The sequence below is a fragment of the Fukomys damarensis genome, unplaced genomic scaffold (genome assembly GCF_012274545.1).
Source record: "Fukomys damarensis isolate Sample0158 unplaced genomic scaffold, DMR_v1.0_HiC HiC_scaffold_12, whole genome shotgun sequence".
Taxonomy (NCBI): domain Eukaryota; kingdom Metazoa; phylum Chordata; class Mammalia; order Rodentia; family Bathyergidae; genus Fukomys; species Fukomys damarensis.
The window spans coordinates 49,684,930-49,711,432 of record NW_022900924.1 but is presented as its reverse complement, the minus strand read 5'-3'; the positions used below and the strand labels follow the sequence as shown (position 1 = coordinate 49,711,432).

The 26,503-nt window shown below is 36.9% G+C and overlaps 1 protein-coding gene across 11 annotated transcripts in view; it reads left to right on the top strand.

Moving 5' to 3' along the window:
* Lpp (LIM domain containing preferred translocation partner in lipoma) overlaps nt 1–26,503 on the top strand; it is a 612,241-nt gene that overhangs the window by 283,903 nt on the left and 301,835 nt on the right. For all 11 annotated transcript variants that reach the window (XM_010624126.3, XM_010624129.2, XM_010624124.2 and 8 more), the window contains one exon: nt 3,411–3,523. In XM_010624126.3, coding sequence (XP_010622428.1) covers nt 3,411–3,523 — 113 coding nt within the window. The remainder of the gene's footprint in view (nt 1–3,410; nt 3,524–26,503) is intronic.

The window sequence follows — 26,503 nt, the reverse complement described above, 5'->3', positions numbered from 1 at the left end:
AAAAAAAAAAAAAAAAAAAAAAAGAATATCATTCTGCCACAGAGAAAGACAGGACTACCTTCTGTACCTCAAAAGTGATGTGAGCCAAACTTAAATTGCAAGTTTAAGGTTCTTTCAAGGGCAGATGTTGAGGAACTGAGCTCCCGTTGTCCCACTTTTCAGTAAGAGAAAAAAATACAAATGAGTCAAGTGATGACATTAAAATTTACATAATGAAAAGCAAAATTTTCTTCCATTCTTTCTCATTATTTGAAAAATTTGACTTCCTGGAAGCAATTAGGCATTATCAAGTTCTTAGAAATCTATTCAAAAGAGTCTCCATGACAATACATATGTGCATGTGTGGATATTATTGCAAAACAATATTACCCATGTTGTCTATTAAAATCATAAGATAAAAGAATTTTTGTAACTCTCAGTCTGAGGTAAGACATTTTAAAGAGTTTTTCATTCCAGGTATCCCAGCTTGTTCTTCCATCCCTCCCAGGAGCATATTTTCCATACCTCTACCATATTTCTATTTTGGAGGCATTTCTAATTCTACATCTCTTTCACATGTGAGGCCTGCTATGGAATGCTCTAAGAAGCCTTTAATGGTTAAGCTTGAATAACTGAAAAATTTGGTCTGACTTAGTAAATGGTCTAAATAAAGCAGATGATTATGATGAAATTGTCGCTAGGGCTTTAAGAAAACTCTAATTTTGCCTAGAGAGATGATGTCTGTTGGTTTTTTTTTTCTTTAAGAAACGTACATTCCATTTTCCTTTCCTGTTCCTTTTAACCTTCCCCGACTGCCGTCAGTCTATGCCTCACTCTATGTTCTATTAGAGAAATAGGATTAAGAAGAATAGAGTTGGAAGGAACCTCAGAGACAGGCAGTTGTACTTTTCATTTCAAAACTAATTTGCTGTGACATTTTGGATTATTTATGTGGCTTCTGTGGGCCTTTGTTTCTCCTTTGGTAATATGATCTCCAAGATTTCATTCAGTTTTATCTGATACTCTTGACAGTTCTCATGACATAACAGAATTTGGTGAATTATAAGTGTGCTCAGAAACCTCTTTTAAGGTGAGCATGAAAGATACAGGTCCAGGTAGAGCATTTGAACCTGAATATTATTAGATTGTGAACTTCAATGTAGTAGCCATGTCTTCATCACCTTAGATTTTCTTTGTCTCACTGCTGAAGTCTGTTTTGCATGGATTCTTGTCATACTTTATGACTTTTAAAGGCAGAGAAACACTTGGCTACAGTTCTTATTACTTAACAGCTTTTCAGCATTTTTTTTCATGCGCTCTGTGGCCAAATGAGTTTCTTAATCCTGACTGTACATTAGAACCTCCTGGCTTTCAAGGACTACTGGTCTCTTATCTATTCTCTCCACTCCTGTTACCAAACCCCCAGGATTGTGATTGAATTGGTACAAGATAGAGTGTGAGCATCAGCAGTTTTAGATAATATTCCTTGGTGACTCTAATGTGTAGCCACTGTTTATAAAAACTTCATGTGGTTATTAAATATTTCTGAGAGTTGTGTCCTTAAGAAGAATATAGACTAAGAATATTTCTAGATTTTCTACCTTCAAGAGTAAGAGAAGTGGAAAAAAATTCCCATGAAATAATTTGTTCAACCTTTTCAAATCTGTAAGTCTATAGTAGGAACAATAGGATATTTTGCTTGAATCTAATGTGTGGTCTCAGATGGAATAGTATCAGAATCGTTTTGGAACTTATCAGAAATGCAAATTATTAAACTGTTCTTTTGACCAAATAATCGGAATTTATGGGAGTGTGACTCACAGATCTGTATTTAGCAAGACCTTTCAGAAATCTTCATGAATGCTGAAGTTTGAGAACCGCCCATCTAGAGGGTTCTTGTACGTTTTAGAAGTTGTGTGTGAAAATCTTAGCCCGTTGTCAGGTAGTGAGAGTGTTATAAGATGAGTATTCTAGAAGTAGTATGTTTGACTGCGCGGTAGTCTGAATTTGGCTGGGGGCTGGACTTGGGACCTGTTGGCTACTCCTTTATTCTAACACAGTTGTTTATAAAGCCATTGGAGACCGAGTGAACCATTTCAGAGGTGTATCAGAAGAGCCAGACCAGCATGCCATCTCTCTACTGCACCTTCTGCTTCATTACTAAGCTCTTCTTTCTCCAAAGACCTATGCTGTGACTTCTGATCCTATGAAGAGGAACTGTATCTGAAATAAGTGAAAAGCAAGGAAAAACCAATTATTCATAAAAAGAGGAGAATATTTTCCCAACACACCAAAAACACTATTTTTAAAAGAGGAAAAATATAAAAAGTGTTAAAAGAGGAAGTTTGTTTTCTCAGTAAATTTTCCCCAAAATTCTTTTAAAAGATTCTAAACCATGAAGTGTGTAACTCTCAGATTTTAGAGATTAGATGCACTCTTTCAACAACTGCTTTTGGTGGTCAGAAATGTTGGGATTTCTTGGTATGCTGAGCTTCTTTACTTCCTGTTTGGATTGTGTTTATATTTCTACTGATTCTTATTCTAGTTTTCCTCATGTGTACTGCATGCGTTTTATTTTGTTTTGTTTTGGTACTGGGGATTGAACTTGGGTTCTTGTGCTTGTGAGGTAGGTGGCAGCACCGCTGAGCTAAATCCCAAGCCTGCTGCATGCGTTTTTGAACTTTAGTAAATGCTATTTTAACCAAAAGACATTCCATACATGATACAGTTGAAACTTTTCTAGATGTGTATCACACTAGACTATTCCTCACCATTCTCACTTTTATCATCTACTAATATTATTTTACTTCCCAATGTTTTGCTGTTTTATGACTTGATTTGTATTCTCTATTCCCTGAAATATTTTTTGCTGGTGTACTTACATTCCCCCTCCTTTTCTGCCCAGAATGGAGTTGCTCAGTGTATCATAAAGTTCAAGGACGTTTATATAATCTAGTACAGCTTCCTTTGTTCGTCCACCTGGACATAGCTTTATTTTATGGTGATTTCCAAAGGTTGGCTTTTTTTTTCATTTTTCACACACCATATCTTGTATTTCCCTACTTGTTTTCATGATTTTTCCTGCTCTACTTTGTTATTAATTTATTGAGGGCAAGCATCAAGTCTTACACAATTTGTTATTGCAATTACCCAACCCAAGCACATTTCCGGCTTTTGCTAAATGTATTTGACCCCTCTAGACCAGTTTTTTGTGTCACTTCTAAATATCAAATCTGTTCCTCCTTCCCCAGAAAGTTAAGCCTATTAATTAAACTGAAGAGAGCTAAGATAGGGAATAATTGCTATCCAAGGCAAAAAAATTATACCTCAAAGCCAAACACAAAGGTGTAAAATGCCAGCAACTGTAACTTTTAAAAGACTTTTGTAAAATTGCGTCCTCTTAACTTTATGTGCACACTTTCTTTCTGCAGGTGACTTCCTCCCACCGCCACCTCCACCTCTAGAGGATCCCAGCACTCTTCTACCTGGCTCTGGAAATTTTCCTCCTCCACCACCCCTTGATGAAGGTGTTTCCAAAGTGCAGGTAAGAGCTTCGGTTGAAGCCATGCTTGGAAGCTCATGAATTCAGGGATTGTTTCTGTGGTATATAAACATTTGTCCAGAGCCTATTCAGAGCTTTGCTGCTTGTGAGGCGCTAAAGCACTTGAATACAGAATGCCAGCTCAAGAGTTATGCTGGCTCATAGACTGAAGCTTTAGAAATCTTTTTACCTACTAATTTTGTTTCAAATCCCATAGCAATTTTTTAGGAATCTTCTTGGAAAAGTCCACATTTTCTTGGTAAGCCAGGGACACACAGGCTTTCTATAGTCTTTCCCCCACCTCTACCCACAAACATTGCATCCTACATGAGTGAGGCTGGTATTTTAGAACTCTGCTTGTTCACCATGGGTCCTAGTTTGTCAGCAACGTCTTTCTAACAAAAGCAAAAACAAAATCATCAGGGTTTTCTCTTCTGGGTGAGTTCGAGTGTGCACATCACAGATATGTGTAGACTATACCGAAGGATGGTGCATATAGTGTAGACTGCAAAGAAATTTAGGAATGAACACCGAAGTGACACTAGAGGTACTTCTTGGACTGATCATAGGTATCTGATGACTAGTGCCACCATTTAGGCTCAAGATCTCATACATATCAGAACAGAAAACTCATAGGATTATTGTTATATTCTTAGGTATGATGATGTTAGTTATAGACATATTGAAGAAAATTAGGGTACTTGTCTTTTAGAGAACTATTCAAAGTATTTCCAGGTAAGGTGGAATAATGTCTGGTGTTTGCTTTAAAATACCAAAAGTATGAAAGTACTAAATGAGAACACAGGTAAGAAAAAGGTTAGTTTCATGTTTATAACTATCATGTGCAGTCTGCAGTTTTGTACATGTTTAAAAATTTCCCATAAGTAGTGTAAACAAAGTAAGGCCACAGGGACGAACTGCTTATGCAATTTAATCTGTTTTCTTGCTTGCTGCTTTCTATAAATATTGGGTTAGGAGAGATAAAGGAAGAAATGATTTATCCATTCCACAAATATATGGCTATTATTCAAATACTAGAAATTCTGTAACAAATAGGATAGGTACAGCTTGTCCTCGTAGAACTTGTGTGTCAGTGCATTAATGGATATAAACAAAGTATGCATTATGATGTGCAATGGAATTGAGTGTTAGGGGAAGTAGGGAAAGGGACATAGCCTTCTGCAGTGAGTGTGGTCAGTAAGGCCTCACTGAGAACATGACATTTAAACAAAGACTTGAAGGAGAAGAGGAAAGAATGAGCCATATGAGTTTTCTCTGGAGATTTTCATGTAGTTGATGTCCATAGAAGCAGCTTTTAATAGTATTGATCTGTCACAATTAGTAAGTACCAGTTGTAATCACTTAAGTTTGAGTTCATTTTTGAGTCTAGATCTTTTGAATACTATTAAAAAATTGGGGCCTTGCATAAATAGCACACATTGTCTGTATTTCTTTTGCTCTAAGCTACCAACTCCCGAATTCAGTTGTCAGTGAAGGCAAGAGTTCTGCATAGTTAACATTTACTTTATGGGGCAGAATCTTTGGCAAAACAGTGATTGACTTATATATAAATGAAAAAAAAACTTGATTTTGTTTTATATACCTTATTTTGTGTGTGTCATTATTTTCATATTGTTCACTTTGCACAATTTAAAGAATCCTTATTCTCTATCCTGGGTTGCTAAGCAAACTGTTTTTGTTTTTTTTTTCATTTTAAAATCTTTAGTTTTGTTAAAGTTGTTTTAACTAATGAACGTAAACTTGTGTTTGAAAACTAGTTGAACAGCTCTACTCATTGAGCGATTTTGAGCAGGCCGCACTTGATACCAGTGTCTTCATAGTTTTTTTAAAAAGTTAAATATCTAATTTTGATAATCAGATGACATAAAAATGGAGTTTTTTAAGTTGTTAAACTGACACTGTATGTACAGAGATTTTGATGTAATAATAAATATTATTGTGTGAAACTAAAAGTAGCAAAAATAGTCTCTTTAAAACAACAACAACAACGAAAATCCTTCCATCCATCCATCCATCCATCCATCCATCCATCCATTCCTTGAACACAGGATACCTTTCATTTGCTTGTGTCTTCTTTTCATCAAATGTCATGTAGTTTTCATTGTAGAGCACTTTTAACTCCTATGTTAAAATTAATTCATAAGTGTTTTATTTTATTTCTGTAACGTTATAAATGGGATTTCATTTTTGCAGTAGTTTGCTTTGGTCCCATAGAAACACCACTGATTTCTGGACATTGATTTTTCAGCCTGCAGCTGTACTGTTTGTGTTTTAATTCTAATAGGTGTTTGTGGCATCTTAAGATTTTCTCTATATATGATCACACTGTGTGCAAACAGGGACAATTTGTCTCTCTCTTTTTCAATTTGGATGCCTTTTAATTCTTCCTTTTGGCCAGTACCTCTGGCTGGGACTTCCAGTACTGTGTTGAATAAATCCTTGTCCTGTTCGTGAGGCTTTCATAAATTTACCAAAAGTGTCTTTCTGTGTGGACTTTGTTCTGATAAATGTACTCAAGCTATGGCTTTGTTTTTGAAGAGGAAGGAAATAAACAAAAAGCCTGTTGCCATGTTGGCTTATGTTCTCTGTAAAACAGAAGGGAGGGAGATAAAAAATAAAGTAGGATTTGCCAAATGGAAAAGGACAAATCTGGTAGAGAGACTGTGTTATTTTTGAGACTCTTCATATGGGAGATTGTTGGCAAATTAAAAAAAAAATGGACGTGTCCTTCACTTGCATAATGGTAACTTAGGTGTAATAGTAACTTGGCTTTGAACTGGCCATACTTAAGCTACCTTTAGATGTGAACTATAATGCAGCCTAAAGTGGTATGATCACCGGAAAAAAATTTGCACATTTTCCTCTCAGCTCTGGTGAAGCCTCATGTTGCCAAGTCAAAATTATAGCTGGTAAATGTGTGTTTTTATGTCGAAGTCTGTTTATGTTTCCAACCAGCTTTTCAGATAGAGCCAAAAGAATGTCTACTAAGTGTGACTATGAGAATTATAAGATATTCAGGCCTGAAAGGGACCTTAGAGATCATTTAGTCAAACTCTGGCGCCAGGCACCTAGGTACAGTCCTTTTAAGTACTTGCTGAGTGAATTAATTATATTTTCTTGGAAATAGGGAAACTGAGACCCAAAGCAGTGTGGATTCTGTAGTTTCCAACAGAGCCTCTTCTGAATTTGGCCTTGACCTTGTTCCCACTGTAACAGATGGCTCCTGCACTTGATTTTCCCTTACTTAGCACTCTATTCAACTGTAAGACCCTGGGGATACTTGCCTTTTTTTATTGAGAAGAACCAAGAGCTGCTAGAGTTTTGCTTGTATCTCTTAAATTTTTGATACATAATGTAAACTTCATTTTCTTTGCAAAAGGCAAATAAATATTGTCAAGAATTCTTGTTTTGAGAATTCTCATTTTTGTGGAAAATGTGAAATCTTGGAAGAAGACCAGTGAGGATTTTAGTTTGCTTTTCTATCAGGATCAATATGAGCTCAGCGCCTGTAAAGGTTGTAGTGACTCTGGAGTAGCCGCTTTATTCATTTGGTCTTCATTCCTTCAGTGTAAACTAAACAGTCCTATAAGTGAATATATATTGTAAGGATTAGGGCTTAGAGCTTGGCCTCATGATTCAGCTTTGGTGATTCATGTGTATTTAGGAATCTGTCCGCTTCTGTGTTTTCCATCTTATTATAATACAGATTCTTGAAGTAGGTATCCAAGATCTACTGGATTTCTGGAGGATCTGTTGTGATTTTACCATTTTCATTCCTAATTGCATGAATTTGAGTCTTTCTCTTTTTTTGATAAGGATGGCTAAGGGTTTGACAATTTTATTTAATCTTTCAAAGAACCAACTCTTCATTGACTCTTTGTATTGTTTTCTTATTCTCCATTACATTAATTTCTGCTCTGATCTTTATAATTTCCTCCCTGGTATGAGTTTAGGGTTTGACTTGCTGTTTTTTCCTAGAAACTTGAGGTTCAACATTAGGTTGTTTCATCAGTATCTAAAATGTACCTGAAAAATAAAAATTTTTAAAAAAAAAGAAAAAAGAGAAAGAAGAACTTGTCCACAGAGGCCTGGTTAAACCGAATCTTGAACCGTGGGAATATTAGCTAGCTTTGCTCTGATTTGATATCAAGGTGGGTAATTTCCTTTTATTTTCAGCCTATAAGATTACATAAGATTGCTTAGAGCAGTTATTAAAGGGGAAAAATGTCTCCTAGAATGTCAGGGTTGCACAGGAGTTTGAGGTCACACATGTAAGCCACTGTCTATTATTTGAACCTTGCTTTTTTTTCTATTTAACTAAATGTTATGGATGTTATATATATGTATAACATTTGCGTATAGTTTTTAAATTAAGGCATGCCATGGTAAATTATATTCAGTCATAATGCTTTGATCAAAGCACAATCTAAAACTTGTGTTAGTTTTGAGGAAATAAATTAATTGCAATTGTGTATATGCAAGCAAGACTCTTGGAAACAATTTTAATGAATTTGAACTTTGATGGCTGGGAAAATCTAATTTTAAGTTAGCAGAATGGATTTTTTTCTTTTCTGTCATTAAGTAGAAAGAAAAAGTACAAAGTAAGAAAAGTGGAGGGATTTTCTTTTCAATTGATTGTTACAGGATAAAAAGAAAGATGTTTGTAGCAGCTAAATTCATAGTAGATAAACCCTCAAAGCAGCCTGTATACGTATCGACAGATTAATGGATAAAGGAAATAGCTATACACAAGGGAATACTACTTGGTAATAAAGAAGGACAAGATCAAGACATTTGTAGGAAAATTGATACACCTGGCAAATATAACCTTGAATGAAATAGGCACACAAAGTTCAATCCCATATAGTATCTCTAATTTGAGTAAGGCAAAGTACAAATAAGGGCATAATAAGGGAGGGGTAGAAAGGGACAAAGAGACAGATCATTAGCAAATGGCAGAGGGTCTTAGAGATCCAGGGCAAGAGGAGAAAGGGAAATATGTAGAATAAAGATATGCCACGTACAGAAACCCCATAACCGCAATGAATATAAACATTTTCTGTCATAAACATGACATTAATAATATCAACAAGAATAAAGTGGATAAGTGGATTTAGAGGAGGAGGGTGGGAGGTGGAAGGGAAGAGAAAGGGGATTTTAAAAAGAATCAATCTGTATTACGTACGCGTACATTTACCCACTCCCCAAGATGAAAACTGCATATAATGCAAACATGTACTAATAATTTTTTTAAATGGAAAGATGCTATCACAAAACTGTTGCATGCCAAGTGACACTTTTTACGTAAAACAGCATCTGTCACACTAGCAGGAAGCCCATGCTAAGAGTGCTGAGTTGTTTGGTAGACTCCCATGAGACCCTTGGGGACTTACTTGCTGACACATGTTGGCTTCCAGTTCAGGTGACCAATATTTAGCCTCCTTTTCATGACAGATTTTCTTGATGCTTTTCGTGGCCTATAGTTAAGCAGCACCTCACTCCTCCTCCCTTGTGGCCTGGCCCCATGGCTTGATTGTAGCTACTTGCTGTCAAGTGGTTGCATAATTCTGGTTTTCATCTGTACTTTTCTATTCATCTAAGCAAAATTTGCTGGAGTGTAACACCAGTCCCTCTACCTCAGAAAACAGACTATTTTTGTCCACCACTCATTATTCCAATTCCAAAAGTTAAAATTTTCTTCTTTTTATATGAAGTAAAATTTGTCCCTTTAAGGTTTCCCACACTGATTTTCTTTCTTAGCCTCTTGACCAGTGACTCAGAGTCATAAAAAGGGTCAGACCAGGAAAGAGGTAGGTGTTGTATGTATAAAAAGAAAGTGATTGTTCTCAGGATAGAGTAAGAATGGTATAACCTAAACTATACCTAAAATTAATGGGAAAGGAGGAAAAAGAAAAATCTCTGAAATAATTTTCTTTAGAGTGAGCCTCTAAAAGCTTTTCGGCAAACTCAGTCCCATTATTTTGAAAGTATTTTTAAGCCACATATATATGGCCTGTAGTTATTTTTCTACTCATTCCTGTTCCACATTTCTAGCCACAGAGGAGCCGGCTGCATAGCCATGGGCACTTGCATACAGGAACCCCCAGAAACAGGCTACAGGACTGGCTTTATGTGATCTGCCTTCTCATAGAGGTTGCCCCTTCCATAGCTTGTTAGTGTGAGGAGGGCAGAGGAAAAGAAAAGAGGCAGCTAGGTTAAGAGTGGAGAGCAGATGAAGTGTTGCCAGAACAAAAGCAGCACAGTCAACACAAGCTTTCCTCTGCTCTGAAGTGCATGTCCTTTCTTTAGGGTGAGATACAGGGGCATCTTGACCCACGAAAGCATACCAAAGGGATGATTAAGATCATTATTTCTTTTTTCACCATTGAGTACAGACATTTGTTTAAAAATCTAGTGAATAGGTAAATTAAAAGGTTACATTTTTTCTCATAAATATGAATATTTGTCAATTAGAAATCTTAATAAAATATAAAATTCAATAAAATAAAATCATAAAATTACCAAATTCATTATAAACAATCTAAGTTTCTATTAATGGCAACTGAATTTCAAAAGTTTATATAATGACCTCTGCACTTTAACTTTGTTCCTCAATGCCTTCCTTTATGCTCATGTTTTTTAAATAATGTCATGCACATCAGTTTTAAAATTATATTTTTTATGATTGAATTTGAATCAGATGCTAAGCAGAGAGTTAGAAATGTATATAGCTTTATACTTTTAATGTTTATTTCTTAACAATGTCAGTGTTACTTATTTCTTCTTGTGTTTTAGAATTATTGTGTAATTACTTTTATTTCACCCTGCTAGACTTTAAGCATTTATAGAATGTTTTTTTCATTATAAGAAATAAAGATTTTATCCTCATAAATAAATAAATAAATAAGTTCCTTTATTTAAAACAAAATGCTTATTTCTCATGGCTCTAAGCCTTGTTGATTTTGGGTCAGCAAGCCCTAGTTGATTTGTAGATTGTGATTCTGGCAACAGCAGTAGCAGTAACAGCAGCAGCAGCAGCTAGCTTTATGATAACCCCTGTTTTTATGATTCATATTTGTAGGTCAGTGTATGTTTAGCAAGGATAGAAGGGTTCCTTGTCATGCTGCTTGCTGGCTCTGGTCACTGTGATTTCTCAGAAGAGAATGTCAAAGATTTGCGGTTTTCTTTTTGCTCTGAATAATCTTCTAATTGTATATTCAGACGAGAAGAGAGGGAGATTTTGATGTCTTTTCTTGGGGACATGTGTTTGAGAGTAGCAGGCCTACATTTGATAAGGGCTATTACAATGTTTCATTTAGGATTTTCAACTTTTTTCATGAAATGCCATATTATCCTCCTCCTTCTCTCTCTTTACCTTTTTCCTTTTTCTTATCAAACCCAGGGACTTATACGTGCTAGGTAAGAACTCTACCACTGAGCTACATCTCCAGCTTTTCTTTTTCAGACAAGTAAAGCTTTCCCTGGGATTGTTAGTGGGACATTTGTGTGCATAAATGAATTTCAACCTTATCAACCCAATTTCTGTAAAATTAAGTAGCACACATTTATGCTTTCTGAGGTGAAAGATTGGTCAATCACTGGACAAAAAAAGTCTGTGGGGAAATTGGTTGTGGTCAGTTCTGCTGTATATTTAGATAACCAAATGAAGTTAGTTTTGCTTTAGTCTGAATTTCTGTTCTTGTCTATTACAACATTCTTTTTTTTGCTCGAAGTTAGCAAAATTGCCATTAACTATTTCTTAGTCCTAAGAAGTTTTTATCCCACTTTATCTTTCCCATTAAGAGTCTTACTGGTTTCATTGAATTTGAAATATATTTATATATTTATAGGGTTTTTGCTATGTATAAAAAGTACCAACTAATTCCTGAAGGTGAATATAATTACTTTGCATTGCAGACATATACTAATAAAACATTTTTTAAAAGGGAGCTGTAAGTTTAAAACAATGAGAAAAAGTAATACATGTTTTCTACTTATAAAAATAATAGAAGGAAATCAAATAATGTATATTGAGTGTTTTCAAGCGTGTTTCTTTGTCAAGGAAAATCTATGATTTGTATATACACTTTCACTGCCATTATATACATCATAGGATCTGTATGCAGTGTTCTCCTGTCTTCAGTCCAAATAAAATAATTTGTTGTGTTTTCTAATTTTTTTAACTTAATATACATCTCTTTTAAAAATTCTTCCTTGAGGTACATTGTATAACCACCTTAGTAATAGTTAAACTGTAGCATTTTCTTTTCATAGTCCTGTTTTTATTTGACATTCTTTTCTTATATTCTTCATCTTGGTTTTCTTTTTTTTTATTTTAATCACAGTACTTCCTTAAGTAATTTTATTGGAAGTTTGTGTAAGTTGTATATACTGTGAGTCTTTAAATACTTGAAAATGACATTTTTTGTTGATTTGGGTAAAGGGCTACAAATAGAATTGTAAGATTTAATGTGTCTTACTTTAGCATTCTACAAAGAATTCAACACTATCACTTAGTATTGATAAATATGTCATAATAATTCCAGCTTTTAGATTTATAACTGATTTCTAAAAATGTATTAATTGCATAAATCATGAAGAAAATGGGAAGTTGTACACTATCTTTTATAATTGTCCACATGTTTTCCTTTACTGAACTGTACACTTTTTTATAATGTTTTCAGTTACTGTCTAGTGTCCTTCCATTCAACCTGCAGGTGTCTTATTACCCTGATTTTCAAGATAAATCCAATGTACAAGCACACTGAGTTTGTATCTCTGAGCAACATAATTTCTCCCTGACATTTGAAGAACATTTTTTTTGCCAGGTATGGGATTTTTGGTTGCCAGTTTTTCTTTTAGCATTTTGAATGTATCCACCTACTGTATTCTGGTTCCCAAAATGTCTGCTGAGAAATCTGAAGATAGTCTTACTATAAGCCTCCCTTGTATGTGATGAGTCTTGTCTTCTCTCTTGTTGCATTCCAATTTTTTTTGTCTTTGACTCTAGACAGTGTGATTGTGAGATGTCATAGTGCTTGTCTCTTCGAGTATTTTTTACTTGGAGACTATTGAGCTTCTTGGAAGCTTTTATCCATCACATTTGGCAAAAATTTGGCTGTTATTTTAAAATATTCTCTGTACCATCTTCCATCTTTTTGCCAATCCCCAGGAAATATGTTGGTCTGCTTCATGTATTCCAGTGTCCTGCTGCTCAGTTCTTTGTTTTACTTTCTGTTTTCCCAACTCAGTAATTAGCATAGACTTATTTTCATGTTCACTGATTCCTTCTTCTCTTTCTCTACTGTCTTTGAAGTCTTCTAGTGAGATTTCCCACAGTAATTGTAAATTATACTGCTTAATTCTAGAATTTCTTCTCAGTTTCTTTTTATGCTTTCTTTCTCTTTATTGGTATTTCCACTTCATTTCATTCATCATATTTAATATGCATATACTATATATTTTCTTCTTTGATAATTAGAACAGTAATTTTAAAGTCCTGTCAAATATACCTCACATGAAGTTTTTTCTAGGGACCATTTTATTTGTTCATTTTTTTCTTTTATTTTTTGTTATGAATGGGCTTTACTATTTACTTTACATGTTTTGTGATTTTTTTTTGGTGTTGTTAATAGTATACTTAATAATGTTGTAACTCTAGGCTTTGATCTCTCTCTCTCTCTCTCCCCCTCTCCCGCTCTTTTCCTCCCCCCCTCCTGTCTCCCCCCTCTCCTCTCTCTCCCCTCTCCTTCTCTCTCTTCTTGCCTCTCTCTTCCTCTCTCCCCCTCCCTCCCTCTCTCTCCCTCTCTTGTCCACTTCCCCTTACCTTTCTCTGCCAGACATCAACTCAGATGGAAAGTCACTCTTAGGTGTTTTTGCATCATATACCTTCTAGGCATGTGCAGTCATCTTTTGATTTCCTACATATCTGTGGTTGGTTTTGAATGTCCTAGTCATCAATGTCTGTTCTCAAAACAGGAAAAAAGTAAAAAATGCAGGTCAATGGAATAGTGATCCTTTAAATATCTTGAAAGTTATTTCAATGTGATTGGGAGATACAACATTGACAGCTGCCTCTTATTTGTCATGTCTGTGGTCAGAAGCAGGAGTCAGTGATCAGAGCATGATTCGCTGGTACATGGAAGACAAGATCCTTTCTTGCGCATCCTGGTTCCTGCAAGCTCTATGCCAGCTACTGCCCTGGAACACGTGCATCTCTGCCTGCCAGGGGACTGAGAAATAGGGAATGGATAAATGCCACTGCTAAGAGCTTAATTAATTACAGGGTACCTTCCCAGGTTTTGCCTTAAGTGAATACACACACACACACACACACACACACACACACACACACTATATGAAGCCCCCAAATTAGGAACATGTTTTGTTCCAGGAAAACATTTGTAAGTGGGATTCCTTCCTGTAGCTAACAGAGTGAGTCTTAAACACCTTTGACACAAATACACAATGCATATTGCTTTCCATTTCCTAGCAGTCCCCACCACATCACCACTGCTTTCCTTTTTCTTTCAGACATGCTAGGCTCCGACTGAGCACTGTGTTAGTACTATACACGCTCACACTGTATAGGGAGCACACAGCAGCACAACTGTGACGATGTCTGACAGACACATGAGCCCCTGCCACCATTGGTTGGCATCTGCACATGTCAGTAATTCCAGGTCTCTTCTTTTCTGTGAAATCACACATCTCAGATATTTGTAAGTTGGGGCCTCATCGCAAGTATCATGAAGGAGACCTGTGGAAATCATTTAATATCACCAACATGAGGCCTCGCATTTCAGTGGTTCTAATCCAGCCTGTAATTCTTGTGATGAGGACACCGGGGCCCAGATTTCTTAAATTTACTGTTCAAGGTGACACGGTTAGTAGAAGAGCTGGCTCCACCCAAGATTAGGGATTCTTGGACTCTCAAGCCTGTACTCTTCTCAGGACTTTTTTATTCATTTTCTTTACAGCTGCTTGATGGTTGGATCACGATTTATATTCCTGTGTCACCCGTGATCCTTATTCCACCATGAGGATATGCAGTATTTACTTCCCTGATATTTGTGGATGATTGATTAATTTATCCTTTGGCCTGGTGATAGGAGTTATTTGGGAATAGACTACAGAGTGTCTACCATATTCATCACCCTTTTGATACTTTTGGCATTGTTATATCAAAGGTATGTGCAAGGTTTAGCATGTGCCACCTCTGCAGTGTTGCAGGGTGGTGGGGAAAGCAAATGGAGAGCACGTCATATTACATGTACATCTTGAACGCATCAAGTTCTTGTATTTTTAGTTCTTGCTACTGTTTGGGAAGTGTAGCCTCTGCTCGTGGCAGTCTAGGATGTGTTTTCTTAGTGCCATTTCAAAAAGGGGAAAAATAAATATGGGAATTTTTTTGGTAGTGAAAATAGTTACTCAGTGAAATCACATAAGTTTTCCCCCTTTTCTCTTGATGAAACCTCTAACCCATTGGGCACTGATTCCTCACCCTCAGCTGTGCATGTCAAAGCCTCATGCAGAACAGGAGACTGGAATCAGCAGAACTTAGTATAGTATGATCTGCCCTTGTGCCTCAGAGAGACAGAGAGAAGGGAAGGCAGCGGGTGGAATGGTGATGTTCCTCATCTACAGGGTCTAGATGTGCTGGCTTCCAGATTGTTGCCCCCTGGAGAAAGCTAGGCAGAGGTACACATAGCATTAGAGTCCTTTGCAGAAGCAATTCCTTTGCTTGAGTATTTTTTTTTTAAGTATCTACTTTTGTAAAAGTTTCCCTGAGTGTTTTATAGCTGCTTTCTGAATTAAAAAAAAAATACATGCATTACTTCTTAGTAAATATGATGGCATTTAGAGAATTTTTCCAATCTAAGGGTATATCTCATAAGCATAATGAAGGATCATTTTCCTAGAATGTGATGTGGCTCAGCTGAAGGGGCAGTGGTAGCGGGGTTGGGAGTCAACCTGAGGAGTCTGTTGATGCAGAAAAGGGCCTGAACCAAGGTGGTGGCCTTGATCATTGAGAAGGAGAACTAAAGTCTCAAAGCAACTTGGGAAGGTGCTATGGGAAGAAAGGATTCCAGGGTATTTTTTAGGATTCTGACTTTGCTTCCTATCTTAGTTATTAATTGAGAAGATCCTCTGAAAATTCAGAATTTTGCTGCAAGTGAAATGTACACTTTATTACAGGAAATGATAATAATGAGCAAATATTGCCCTTCATTAACAATAGGGGCTATCCAGACTCCAGACATAAATAGCTCTGCCTTGATAAAATTATGTCAGTAGGGTGAGAATAATGCATTGGTATAATTAATGCTAATTTGTGAATATTGCTCCATTGTTGTCATTGATTTTTAATTGAATATGTATTAAGCTCCAGCAGGGTGCTATGAATAATGCCAACTTGTAGTTGATTTATCAGAACACTCTGAAGACTTTATAAACACCAATAAATGGAAACAGCACCTCTTCAAGGTGGTAAACATCTTTACCATTTCTGCAAATGAGAAGAAGGGTATTGTGTTTGCTCTGCTGGCACTGTGGGTGAGAAAACAGAACTGTCAAATGAGAGACCGGTATTTTTCCTGTCTCTGGGAATTGGATTAGAACACAATTCAAAATAATGCCCCTAAAATGTGTTCAGAGTTGTGGGATTTTAATTAAATTGTTTCTTTTATTGTTAGCACTTGGATAAGCAATACGCTACCAGATTTGGGGTCAGCAGATTCAAATTTAGCATCAAAGAAAAAGGGAGGGGGAAAACAGCATATTAAATGCAGAGTACTAGGCACTGTGCTCACAAGTTTAGATTTGGTAAATCTGAGATGAGCTGTCAAGAATATACCCTTTGATAGGCATCTACGATGCTTCTATCCTCCTAGAGGCTCAGTTTCTCCTAGATTCATGTCTTTCCATATTATTGGACTTACATTTGGCTACCAAAATCTAGCCTTACCTTGAGATCAGCACATTTTATTTAATATTTGGAGGGCCTTCTAAAATTTATCTAGTAGATCTCACAATCCTCTCTTTTACAGAGCATACCACCAGTTCACATTTATAGAAGGCTTCTGCATGGAAATTAGACAATCATCCTAGCTTTTCCTGGTCTTGTGGATGTCTCTGTGGAGTTGGGGTTGTTATGGTGCTAGAGACCTCTAAACCCAGTTTACATGGAATATGTTTTAAAGCACTTTTATCCAGGTCTGTGGGAGGAGCATGGGGGAGGAAAGCGGGAATGCCCAGTTCAGCATTTTGTCATTCCTTTGTTAGGTGTCTTCTTTCTGTATTATAGACTAGGTACTCAGCTGTGGCTTGGCGAACAGTAGACCTTTGATTATCCCTTGGCTCTCAATATTCTATCAAAAAGGAGCAGATTGCCAGGAAAGTGTGGAATGCAGCATGAGCAGAATTCTGAAATGGAGAAAGGATTTTTAAGTTCAAATAAGAATAGTGGGCCTTGAGATAACCTCATTCCTTGTCACCTTTAGATTTCACCAGGCTCCACCTAGTGAAGCAACAGTCTTATCCTGGCAGTTTGTTAATTTGTAATCCTGGGCTCTAAGGCAGAAATGTTTATGAGCTCTGATCACACTTGCTGGTATTTTGAGGAATCACATCAACTTCTGATTAAAGTGAGGACCATAGTCTTCTTATATGCGTCATACTCACTTTTTATCAATGGTACCCTGTATGATAAAAAAAGGGACTCTCACTGGGACTGTTAACATAAATTGTCTGTGCACTGCCTAAAATAAAAGGGATTCATACCGTGTGTTTTTCCTATATCAACATTTCAAGATTCAATTATCCTGCCCGTCCTCCTTCATAATGGGCACAGTGTTTATCCTTTAGATGTTTGTACTTGGACCAAGCTTCTTATATGCTGAAGGACAAACTTCTTATATTCTGAAGGTTGGCCTACCTGCAGGCCTGACCATGGCTGATCCTGAAGTCTGATCTTACTCTATTCTTAGCTAAAGGAACACTCTTGCTTGCCCAGGACTCCTCGTCATTGTGGTGTAACTCTGATACCTTTATACCTGTGTGATAAAAAATCTTGCATGTTTTTACTCCATCCAAGGTCTTCTCAATTTTCACTACATCCATGTAGTCCACCTTGATTTATCTGTTTAGCTGTTCTTTCTCTTTTCTGTTTCTTGTTTTTTATTTTTCTGCAACATCTTATACTTCATATACTAACCCATATGTACTCTGCCCTCTAATGTACTTATTTGTGGACACACTATCCTCTCTAACGCAGTTGCAAGCACATGGAGTGCAGAGAATCACTGGTTTTCCTTCCTTCTCTGCCTCCTTGCCTCCCTTCTAATTTACCTTCCTCCCTCCTTCCCTTCCTTCCTCCTTTTTTCCCCTTTCTTCCCTTCCTCCCTCCCCTTTTCTTTCTATGTGCCACCTTTATGATCTTGTATTCTTAATATATAGTAAATGTCTATGAAAAAGTTCATGGAAACTATCCTAATTGGGGAAGCAGAAAGCAAAAGAGAGTATTGGGGCTTGGCTCTTTAAATGGTTCGGACAGTCATGACCTAGTTCTTGGTAACCTAATAGGCTCCTGTAATCTCATTTTGACACTGGTATCCAAAACTTCTCCCCTTTAACATTTTCAGCCTGAGTCAGGCAATGTGCAAGAACCTTGGAGTGAAATGTTTTCAGCCCAGACTCCAGTTCTTCTTTTTCCTACCTGAGTGATCCTAGGAAGATCTCTTACTTTCTAGCCCTGAGTGTTCTCTGATGTTACACAAGAATAGTAATGTTTACAAATCTGTGTGAATGCTGGGGAAACGCAGTAGGTACTTCTGTGTTGACAAGAGCTCCCTCTGACCCATCACCACCACGTTCCCAGCAGTAGCTGTTGTCCCCGGCCAAGTTCAGTGGACTGGGTGGCTGGCTGGTGGTGGTTGTTGGCTCACAGCCTTTCTCCCAGATCTGCCTTGGAACAGGAAGTTTGGCCAAGAGAAGATGATGATCAAATTCGGGAAGCTTATTAGAGAGCTGATGCATCTCTTATTGCTAGAAAATATAATTTCTGCATTTTTAGATAATTCTTCTGTTATCTTTTCTATTGAAAGCCTTTGTGATAAGAAATAATGAGTATTCAGCCTTTTCCTCTCCCGACTGCTTGCTCTGTCACTGTTAACTTTCTTTTTCCATTTCAACTAATCAGCCAGTGGCTCTCAAAACAATATGTGCTTCCTCTCTGAAATTATAATCATTGACCCTAGTTTTGAAAAGAGTATTTCAGATTGTATCTTGTTAGTATCAGCTCTATTGCTTCCGTATTTTCCGCTATCAAAGTAATGCTTAAATTAAATAGAAACTGAGTATTTTGGCTCCACTTAAGTGGCTATAAGTGAAAAAATAATAACAAAAACTAAAATATACTTTAAGCTCATAATGTCAGATAGGCTGCATTTATGTGAATGGGTTAGAATAACAAGTGTTACATTGGAGGAAAACAAAACCAAACAAAAATCAAGTCCACAGCTCTCATGTTGCTTTCAGAGACTGAGAAGGGGACAGTGTGTTTCCCTCAGCCTCTCTGTGAGGTTACAGCAGAACCAGGGGGAAAAGCCTTGGAGAGTGCTTCCCGGCTTCCTCTGCTTAGACATCAACTTCCCCGTTCCCCACAGAGAATTCTGAGTATGCACTGGATAGGTGACAAGAGTCACATTTTGGGGTTGACATTTCTAAATATTCAGTCATGTTCTGACATTAGCTCGTTGAAGGTTTCTTAGGCAAAAGTTGCTGTCTTTTACTTGACAGTATTTTGTGTGTGGGTGGGAGAACTGGCACTGTGAAGCCTTGGTCCAGGTCTGGCATCCCATAGTTATCACTTGGCCATCTGACCATGAATAAATCACTTAAGCTATCCTTTCCTTTGATTACTTTTTGGCAGGATCATGGGATCTTAATAGATCCTAGCAGAGGTTCTTCCTGTATCCAAGGTCTATAAAACTAAGACTTTCTGACATTCCCTTACAGGAATTTCTGTAGTATTTTTGTTTTGTTTTGTTTTGTTTTTGCACTGCAGTTTTAAGTGGCTTGAGGATGAATTCTCCTACCTCAGTTTTGTGGCAGTAGCCTCATGATCCAGAATGAAATCTTTGGACAATTCCTGTGTGCCTCTTTTCTACAGGATTTCCTCATCTGGAAGACAAGAATTAAATTCCTACGTGAGTGGTCCTAGGAAGATTTCTTATTACTTTCTAGCCCTGAGTGTTCTCTGATGCTACACAAGAATAGTAATGTTTACAAATCTATGTGAATGCTGGGGAAACGCAGTAGGTACTTCTGTGAGAATTAAATTCAGTGAATTCTTGAGATATTCAGTTGAAATAATGTTTTGGATATTGCTTTAGGGGCCAGAGATTTAGCTCAGTAGTGGCTTGCCTTGCCTTGCAAGGTCCTGAGTACTATTCCCAGGACTGAAAACAAAAGAAAACTAAACTAAACTAAACTAAACTACATCCCAGATACTGCTGTGGAGAACATGTTTCACAGTATGAATGGTCAAGGATTTAGACCTGTTTCAACACTTTTTCTTAACAATTATATTAGACAAGCTAAATCATCTTTTAAGGGGAATTTTACTATCTGTAAAGGAGAATTTTAGAATAGACACTTAAATTCCACTTCTAGATCTAATACATTATGAACTTGACTTTTTTATGCTAACCATTTATATAATCACTTCCCAAACATCTTTTATTGTGATGAGTGGTGATTAGCCCAAAGAATCAGAACCACAGATGTTTATGAGGAATTTTATTCCCATTACAAGTCCATTTCAAGGGCATCTTCTTTGTTTTATCACTCTGGCTGCATAGCCTGGACATTTGACATTGGAACCAAACACTTTTTCTTGGTTTCTTGTTTTGGTAATATTTTGAGAGGTCAGCAAAAGATTCCATAGGGGAAAAAAAGATTTGAGAATAATGAATCAATATGTAAAGTTAGCATCAAATTCCTAAATATCCAAACATTGGGAAATGTGTGAACGTCGTTTCTAAAATTTATCATTTCCCATCACAGTTGACCTATGTTATCAAAATGCAGAATATAGAAACTCTTCCATGAAGTTTTAAAGTAAATACAAGAGCATAAAGAGCATAATTTCCTGATATGCTTAATTTTTCTACTGCACACTGCAGTGAGAATCAAAATTATTTTAGTAATTCTATTTAATTCATAGGTTTAAAGAATTACTGTGCATCCTCCTAAGTTCTTCAAATGTGAAAATTTCCTGAATGCCAAGCCAAAGTGTATTTTTCTGCTGCCATTTGAAACTTGCCAGTTGCTTGTATTCTTCCATGTCAGTTGGTATTGTACAAAGGATCATGAAAAACTCTTGATGATCCTCAGTGATTTTATGGGTGTCTCTGTAGATACGTAGTTCACAGGGACATCTTTCCCATGTGTGTGGACTCACTGGCCAGGTGTCTCTCAAGGACGCCACTTTTTTCTGTATAGTTGGCCTTGGTAATCTGTAGCAGTGGTTTCCGTACTTTCTCTCATACAGATGTTTCAGGGGACATTGCTGAGAGAGTTGGGGAGGACCCATATTAGAAGCTTCATCTTCATCAAATGTTACCCCAGTCAAAGAAGCTCAGTTTTTATGTTTCAAATAATGAGGTTCCATGTATACTTTCACTTTTAATAGATGTCCTTGCTACTTAAGGGGGTGTGCTAAATACCTATTTTACTGTCAGTGTCTTCTTGTGGCTACTTTTGTGGTCTTCATTTTACTGATGGAGAGATCGATTATATATATTTTTTTCCATAACTTTTTTCACGTAAATTGACCTATATTTTAACTGTAAGAGGTGGATGAAATATATATTTGGATTTTTGTACAATAATTGCGCTTTGGTAGAAAGTACCGTGAATAGGGAATTAAAATGAAAAGTGAACATTTTTTCCTGCTTTTTATTTGCTTTTACTTTCTTATGTGAATAGAGCAGTGAAAGTGAACTGCTTGTGTGTACAGGGTGACCATTTGAACTATGTCCTTGGCCTTCCTTATAACCCCCTTGCCTTAATCTGTACTTGATCTAACTCTGGGGGTTCGTTCTGATTGTAGTTGTACAGCCAAGATAATGGCAAAACATGTCATGAAGTCATTATAGTTTCATCTCATATTAAAAGCTGCAAAATAAAAGAGGAGCTGGTAGGCTAATATCTTCATCTTACAGAGGAAAAACTTGAGTTGCACAATGGCAGAGTAACTCCTAGATGATGTCACAGGCAACCCTGGCTTCCGGCTTCACCTCTGTGAGTGAGTGAGTCATGCTCTGGCTGCCTCACGGAGGCTCATGGTCCTCTTCCAGAACATCTCAGAAAAAATATAGAGCTTATGGATGAAGTCCTGTGTCAGGGTCAGCAGCAGATTGGTTGCTGAACTCTTGCCATCTCCCTTTTCTCTTGTTTCCCCCTCCTTCTCCATCTTTTCCTCGATTGATCTGCTTCTGAGTTATTTGCAGCTCCATTGTTTTTCTGTTTCCAATGAAAGGCTTCCTATTTTTGTGTGCCCTGTTATTTAATAATTAACAACATGCATCCTCCTTTTGCTTGGTCATCAGCCTAACTCATACCTACAGCAGTTTTGTTTCGTGTTTATTAGTTCAGCTTTCTAATTGCATTCTTTTTGTCACAGCCAACAATTGGGGTCACCGGTGTGTTTATGGACTTTTGCTCAGGTGCTCAGCTTCACCTCAGTGAGTTTCAGTGTCCACAAGTAGAGTCCTGTGGGCCAGAACATCGGTCTGCCGCAGCAGAGGGTGGGAGAAGGTAGAATATTTCTTTCAAAGAAGATGTCAGCCAGACATTTTCAACTTTGGGAGAATATGTTAGAGATACAGAACATGAATGGAAAAAAAGAAACCCCAAAAAACGAAGCACTTCTGAAGCCTAGTATTTAGGTTTTATCTTGATTTTTTTTCTTCAATTCCACTAGATTCATGAAAAAACTTGTTTTTTTTATATTGCCTTACTTTCTCTTTTGTTCAGTGCCATGTTCCTATTTTCAAGCTATTCCATGCTTACTAATGTTGCTCGGTTATGAATGAATCGTGTTAGCTGCAAAGGTGGCTTTTTGAAACACATTTCTCCAATGCCCTTAAGCTGTGGAATAAATGATGTTAGTAGTCACAAGAACAGGAATTGGGTCTCGTTTTGCATACTAGAAAAGTTGAATCTTTTCTCTGCAGCATATTTTAGGCTTCTTAGGGAAGGGAGTTGTTTTAAATTTCTATATACAAGACCTTGTAGAGAGTTTCAAAGAACATAATATATTAGCCATCCCTAGGCACAAAGGTACAGGTAATATTAGCCACTGCTCTGTAAACTCCATGCTCTTAGGGTGTTTGCCTTCCTTATACTGTGTACTACTTAACACAAAATAAGAGTAGCCTGAGAGTAAAGCCAGCTACATGAATCAACAATGGCCATAACCCTGTAGGAATGGTGGCATCACAGAGAATTAGACAAACAAGAGTTAAGTCATCAGATCAGCAGTCATCTGTACCATTTTCATGGAGAGATTGTTTGATGAGATAGAGAAGTGGGTTTTTGGTCAGCACGTCAGCTAAATAAGTAGGGGGACAAATGCACATGCAGACAGAAACTAAGGTGTTGGGCCAGGGATTTAGCTCAGTGGTTCCACCATCTGCCTTGCAAGTGCAAGGTTCTGAGTTCTATGCTTGGAACAAAAGAAAGAGAGCTCAGAGAGAGAGAGAGGCAGAGAGGGAGGGAGGGAGGGAGGGAGGGAAGGAAGGAAGGTGTTTGCTTTTCCCCTAACTTGCAACATTTTGGGATTCATTCAATAAGTGACATTTCTACTAGATAAAATAGAACATATTTGTTGTACCACCCGTCACTGAATGCTACTTATCTCAACTTACTGTCACCAGAATTAGTGTAATGAGGTTGTTTATATCATAAACCCATGGTGATTATATTTAGCAACAGTGTTAATATTTCCATTTTACTTGTAATATTGGAATTGCCTATTGATATTTTCGAGGCATCGTTAACAGTGTGACCTTTCATAAGTTGTTTAAAGTTTAAAAATATAAATTCATTCTGAAAATACCCTTTCTTTCTTTGCTTTAAATATTCACCGTCCACTTAGAATGCTTGTTCTGAAAATACTGTTCTCAAAATAGCAGTGTCCATATTACCTACGAACTTGTTTGAAAGTACAGATCTTGCGCCTTGCCCCAGAGTGCAGAAAGACAGTCCCAACTGGGGCTAGGACTTCAAGCCCAACAGGTGCTTTGGTGCCGTCTTCCATTGCAGAATCACTGGTCTAGGATTAGATTTTCACAGTCAGGTCCTGGCACCCTTGGACATGTTTCAATACATAGGAACTGAAGTCCCTCAGTGATAGACTTCTCTATTGATCAAAAAAATTTTTAAAGTTACACACTCAGTTGGCCAATTATCAACTGAAGCATTTATTTTGAGACTGGTTGAAAGCAGTAACTTTGTAGCTAATATTTATGGAATACTTATTTTGTGAACAGCACTTGACAAGTGAATTCATGTACTCCTTCCAAAAGCTGCATGAAGAAAGCAGAGAGCTTAGGTGAACTGTTTATGTTAAAAAGAAGTGAGCAAGTGTCAGACAAAGGTATCACATCCTACAACCTTTACTACTATTGCTTTTGTGGTAGAGAAACTTTGAGAAGATATTTTAATTAAATAAAATAAAACATATTGATCATGTCTCATCATCAGAATTGAATGATTGATAATTGGTGAGTAGATGGATTAGATATAAACTTTGTTCTTTTATTTATAAGAAATACACATTTTTAATTTCTTTTTGCCAACACCACCTTTTTTTATTCTACTGGTAGTAGTTGTAAGGCAAAAATGAACCTTCTTGAGCATAATAAAAAATTACTGAATTTCATGTTGTGCTACTAAGCTTAAATATCATTGAAAAGAAAATCTAGATTATACATAAAAATAGTGTATTGTTTCATGTTAGTAGCTTCCTGGTTTCCCTAGCTTGAGGGAGCTTTGTATTCCTAAACTATAAGGGCAAGCTTTTTAAAATTTTTTACATAATGAATCACAAAGGGAAAGTCCAACCTTGTTTGGAGTTAGGAGACCCCTTCTTACCCCTTTTGAGGTAAGCCTTGGGAGTTAACTTGAGGTTTGTGAAGCATGATTTATTAAGAAATCACATTTCGGTGCATGCAACATAGTTTCTGCTGGGGATTATTTGGTTGGTTTCTCAGTTCTCTGTGACTCATAGTTGCATAAAATTTTGGCCCTCTAGGTCCCCCTTTCGTGATGGGTCAGTATGATGTGTCTGCCTCTTTCTAGAGGCTGCTGAAAATGAAGTCAGTAGGGGTCATGCACATTTTAAATATGACATTGAATGTTGGCTAAAATTCTAGGATATAAGCATTCTGTGGTAGAACTGCCTCTTACTGAAATGGTTCTTAGTCCTTTGTTTTCCTTAGTAGTCTGAACAAGATCTTGCTTTTTAACAACACTGATTTGATTTGTAAGTTCCTGACTTTGTTTCCTAGCAAAGGACTTTGTAGTTAGCATGCTACCCTAGCACAAACGGAAGTAAATACTTAACAAATAAATTGCTATTATTCAAGGCAATTGTTATTATTCATGTCCATTGATAAGTAAAGAATGCATTCATCATTTCTTAAACACTAAAGCCATAATCAGTTCAGGCAAGGATTATTCATGGATGCTAAAACCATTAAATAAAAGGTTCTTGTTGAGAAGATTAGCAGAGTCTCAAATATCCACTCACAATGCATTAACTTATAAAGAAAGAAGGCACCTTTGTAGTGTTGAAATTTGGTGGACACCACCTTAATTCAGTCTTCAAATTTGGCACTGAAAAATATGGGCCAGGTGGTCGCATGAGCATCCTGATGTGAAGCAGTGGGATGGACACAAATCCCACATAGGTTCTCACTGAACTTGTCTAATCTGAATCTCATCATCAGACAGACCCAGATTATGGAACTTGTTGTAAGATACCTGGCCTGAAAAACAGAAATAAGCTAGAATCCTATTCTAAATTAAAGGAGACTAGAAAGGAGTGTCACCTCAATGTATGATCTTTGAGTAGATATTTTATGGAAATTCACAATAATAGATAAGAAGGGACCACTGAAGAACTTTGAAAATACTTGCATGTTAGATATTACTGCATTCATGTCAAATTTCTTGGTTGTGATATGCTATCAGAATTTTAGCAGCTGCAAACTGATATGCATATGCATGCCGAACGCAGGTTTCTATAATATTTTACAAATAGTTTGGTTGAAATAGCAAACGGAATTTATGTAGTAGAGAAAAAATTTCATGAAATGATGACTCTTGGTGAATCTGGGTGAAAAGAGTGTGAGTGGAGTTCATTGTCTGTGTATTCAACTTTCCTGTGAGGCTTTCTGCATGCAATGCTGCACTGTGAAGAATAAATGAATGGTTGCACACATATTGACAGTTCTCTTTCATCCCTCCATTACTGATACTCTAATTTTTTTTACCTTGAGTCAGTGGGTTAGCAACATTTTAGATTAAAAATGACCCATCTAAAGTCAGACTTTTGGAAAAGGCCTGACATTTCACTCACACACTGAATCCTTTGGTTTGGGGCTTTAGTTTTATATCTTAATTTCATGGCTTTACAAGGGGAAGACATCACTGGAATTCTACTGGCACTGGGAAGTATGAATGTCCATTTCAAAATAAACTCCAAATGTGTTTAGCTGAGCCTTTATTGCACCTGTATATTTGTGAAATTAATAAAATACATATATTTCCATGACAAGTGACATCTTATGAGTATTTTATTCAGGAGAAATTTGGAGCTGTTAGTGAAAGAGGCAGCCATCAGGCAGCTCTCCTGCCGCAGTGCTCCCCCTGCATCCCATTCTTGCATAC